Source organism: Henckelia pumila, chromosome 2 (assembly GCF_033568475.1).
Source record: "Henckelia pumila isolate YLH828 chromosome 2, ASM3356847v2, whole genome shotgun sequence".
In the NCBI taxonomy this organism is placed as follows: domain Eukaryota; kingdom Viridiplantae; phylum Streptophyta; class Magnoliopsida; order Lamiales; family Gesneriaceae; genus Henckelia; species Henckelia pumila.
The window spans coordinates 178,079,932-178,082,924 of record NC_133121.1 but is presented as its reverse complement, the minus strand read 5'-3'; the positions used below and the strand labels follow the sequence as shown (position 1 = coordinate 178,082,924).

At 34.5% G+C, this 2,993-nt stretch overlaps 1 protein-coding gene across 1 annotated transcript; it reads right to left on the bottom strand.

Moving 5' to 3' along the window:
• Nucleotides 1-1,673: 1,673 nt before the first annotated feature.
• On the bottom strand, nucleotides 1,674-2,353 carry LOC140879044 (F-box protein At2g27310-like). Its single transcript, XM_073282678.1, has 2 exons — nucleotides 2,077-2,353; nucleotides 1,674-1,984 (listed from the first exon to the last, which is right to left on the bottom strand). The coding sequence occupies exons 1-2, from the start codon at nucleotides 2,351-2,353 to the stop codon at nucleotides 1,674-1,676; spliced, it is 588 nt and encodes a 195-aa protein (XP_073138779.1).
• Nucleotides 2,354-2,993: the final 640 nt, after the last annotated feature.

Sequence of the window (2,993 nt, the reverse complement as noted above, 5' to 3'; positions counted from 1 at the left end):
TCCTAGAGAACATTGAGATAAGATCTAAGATTTATAACTATTTTTGATAATATTGATATTAGATCTAATATATTAAAATATTCTCGAAGAATATTAATTAGTTTGATTATAAATATATATTTATTGATTACTGCTCTCGAAAAAGTATTATATTATTACCGATATTTTCAAAAAATATTGGTCTTTACATAAGATCTGTCAATATTCCAAAAGATTATTGATAGAGATCTATCAGTAAATATTCGTGATCGAAAATCTATCAATATTTCTAAAAAGAGAAAATAATTTTTTTAATCCAGTAATTTTATCCCTTTTGGGTTTTGGCTCACTAACTAATCAATTGTGGATCTCGATCCATTAAATTTTATAAATAAAATATTAATTATTATACTGATTATAAATATAATTGTCTTACTATATTATTAAAGTAGAGACCCTCTAATTAATTTCAATTAATTGGTGAAACTTGATTTGAAATTACCATTATCTCCTAACTTAATTTTCAATAAAACCAAAATTACTGGACAAAATAGTTATCTTATATGGTTTTTAATAAAACCAAAATTACTGGGCAAAATAGTTATTTTATATGGTTTCCTCTTTTCTAGCTATTAAAAGCTCACTTTGTGCCCTTTGATATTATTTTATTTACAAAAATAACACTCACTTTATAAGATATATATATTTTTTGTGAATATTTGTTTAGGAAAACGTTATATTTTTATTATTTTTAAATTTTATAATTTATTATTTATTTTCTTCGTTAAGAAAACGAAATGTACGAACACGCAACGCGTGCAGCGAAATACTAGTTTAAATAAATAAAGAACTATATTGATATTAATGTATTAGTATTATCGTAATTTTTTCTTTTTTTAAAAAAAATATTAAAAAAATAAAAGTCTCTCTTGTTTTTTTACGGTTAAAATTTCTCTTGTTACCTGTACATAATCTAATCTAATATCTATCAATTCTAATTCTATCTATATTAAAATTTCTTTTCAAAAAAATAAGACAAATCAGTCGATCTGAAGATATATTATAACTAGACAAAGGATTAAACCTCGGAAATCAACCGGTGAAAAAGAAAAAGGTAATATTATTGTATGAGCCCATCATCCAGGTCAGCCGACATACACCTATGAAAAAGTGCTGGCACTAAAATGACAAAAGCTCCGATCAAAATGAATTTCAGCAAACAAGAAGGCTCTTTCCATCCACCTGTCCTCTGTAAATACCAGAAACTGATTTCCGCCCACCCTATAATTGGATATATTACGCAAATAGTGTAAAATACGGGGGATTGATTAGTAGAACAGTGCAATTTTTGCTTTGTATTTATGTCAGATTAATATGCTTATTTTATTTCGAGATTATGAAATATACATGTGTGTACATATAAATATATTTTTGATATTTATCATGCTCGATCGCCCCCATTTGCTAAATGTTTTCCAAAACAATCACCCCATTTACCACCAAATAGTGTAACGGGCGGTTCACCACCAAATGCATCTGCCCCCTGTAGACCTCCTCATCGGAAAAGATTTTGTAATGCCATTTGCATTTTCACCTCCTCCCTTCCATGGCCGCCTGAAAAATCCGCAAACCCTCCCACCCACTCAAAGACTTCCCTAGGCGGTCCTCCATCTGCATTTTCACCTCCTCCACCTCTACTTCCCCTTCTGCTGCAGGTCACCAACACAGCCCACTGAACCAGATTCCCCCTGGATACGGCTGCCACTTTCGAGTAACGTAGTCTTACCGTCCCACTGCCAAATCAAAGAGACTGCCTTTTGACTTGCCACGTTGAGTGCCCGTTTGTTGTTGGGGTCGATCATGATCCAGCTTACCCTCAGGTGTTTTTTTAAGAGGGACATGCCATTAATGCCGTGGTGGATTTGCAGTGGCACCGGGACCGTCTCCGTTGGATCCAGAAGATGTAGGAATAACTTGTGGTCTAGAAACCAATCTCCCCCGATTTCTGTTGCCAACACCTTGGAGTATATATATCACCTCATCTTAATTTGTAGTAGATGTCAACCGCGGAGATTAATTCCGACGTGCTCCATAAACGGGTTGTTGTCTCGGGGAGTTGGTGGTGCATGGAGGGGAAAGAGTCGAGGTAGAAGGAGCGATGGGCTGAGGGGAAGGCGGAGATGGCGCTTACGACGCGGGGGTGGGTGGTGGAGGGCCAGGTGGAGTTGCAGATATTCCTCCATAGTTGATCGTCGCTGCACAAGGCACGGAATTGGGAGGAAGCGCAGCTGGCGGAGGCGAGAGTGGCGCCGTCGAGTCTATTGAGGATGTGGGTTTGGATGATATCGAGGGGGATGTCGGCTTTGTCAACCATCGATTTTGCCCGGATAGCATTCATGTTGATGATCGGGAACATGGCTAGCTAGCTGTGGATGAATTTGTTAAATCGTCGAATGATTTGATGAATGAATCAATCCCAACCGCGGTAAAGTTCCATATCTACTTGTAAGATATTACAATTCTATTATGATTTGATTTTGAATATGGAGGATTATCAAGATAGATTTTGGCTAAGATATACTCCATCCATTCTAATTATATTGTCCACGTTTCTTTTTTTATTTGTCCCAAATATATAGTCATATACCATATTTAATAATACTATTTTACACTTTTTTATTAATATACCCCTATTAACTACAACTTGAAAATTGTGCATTCATTTTTTAATACATTGGATAGGGATAAATAGGAAGTTTATATAAAATTTGCTTTCCCAATACATTTTCTTAATTTGTGAAAATCCAAAGAAGACAATATAATGTAGTGACCCTGCATGGAATCACCTACTAACTGACAACTAATAGCATGCATTAAACCTAATACAGGAAAATGCTTAACAGAGTAAAACGTGCGAAAACATTATCAGCTTAGTAAAACATATCTAGACTTAATACTGTAGTGATACAACCATATCGAAAAGCTTAAAAGTAAACATTATACAGCTATATCGA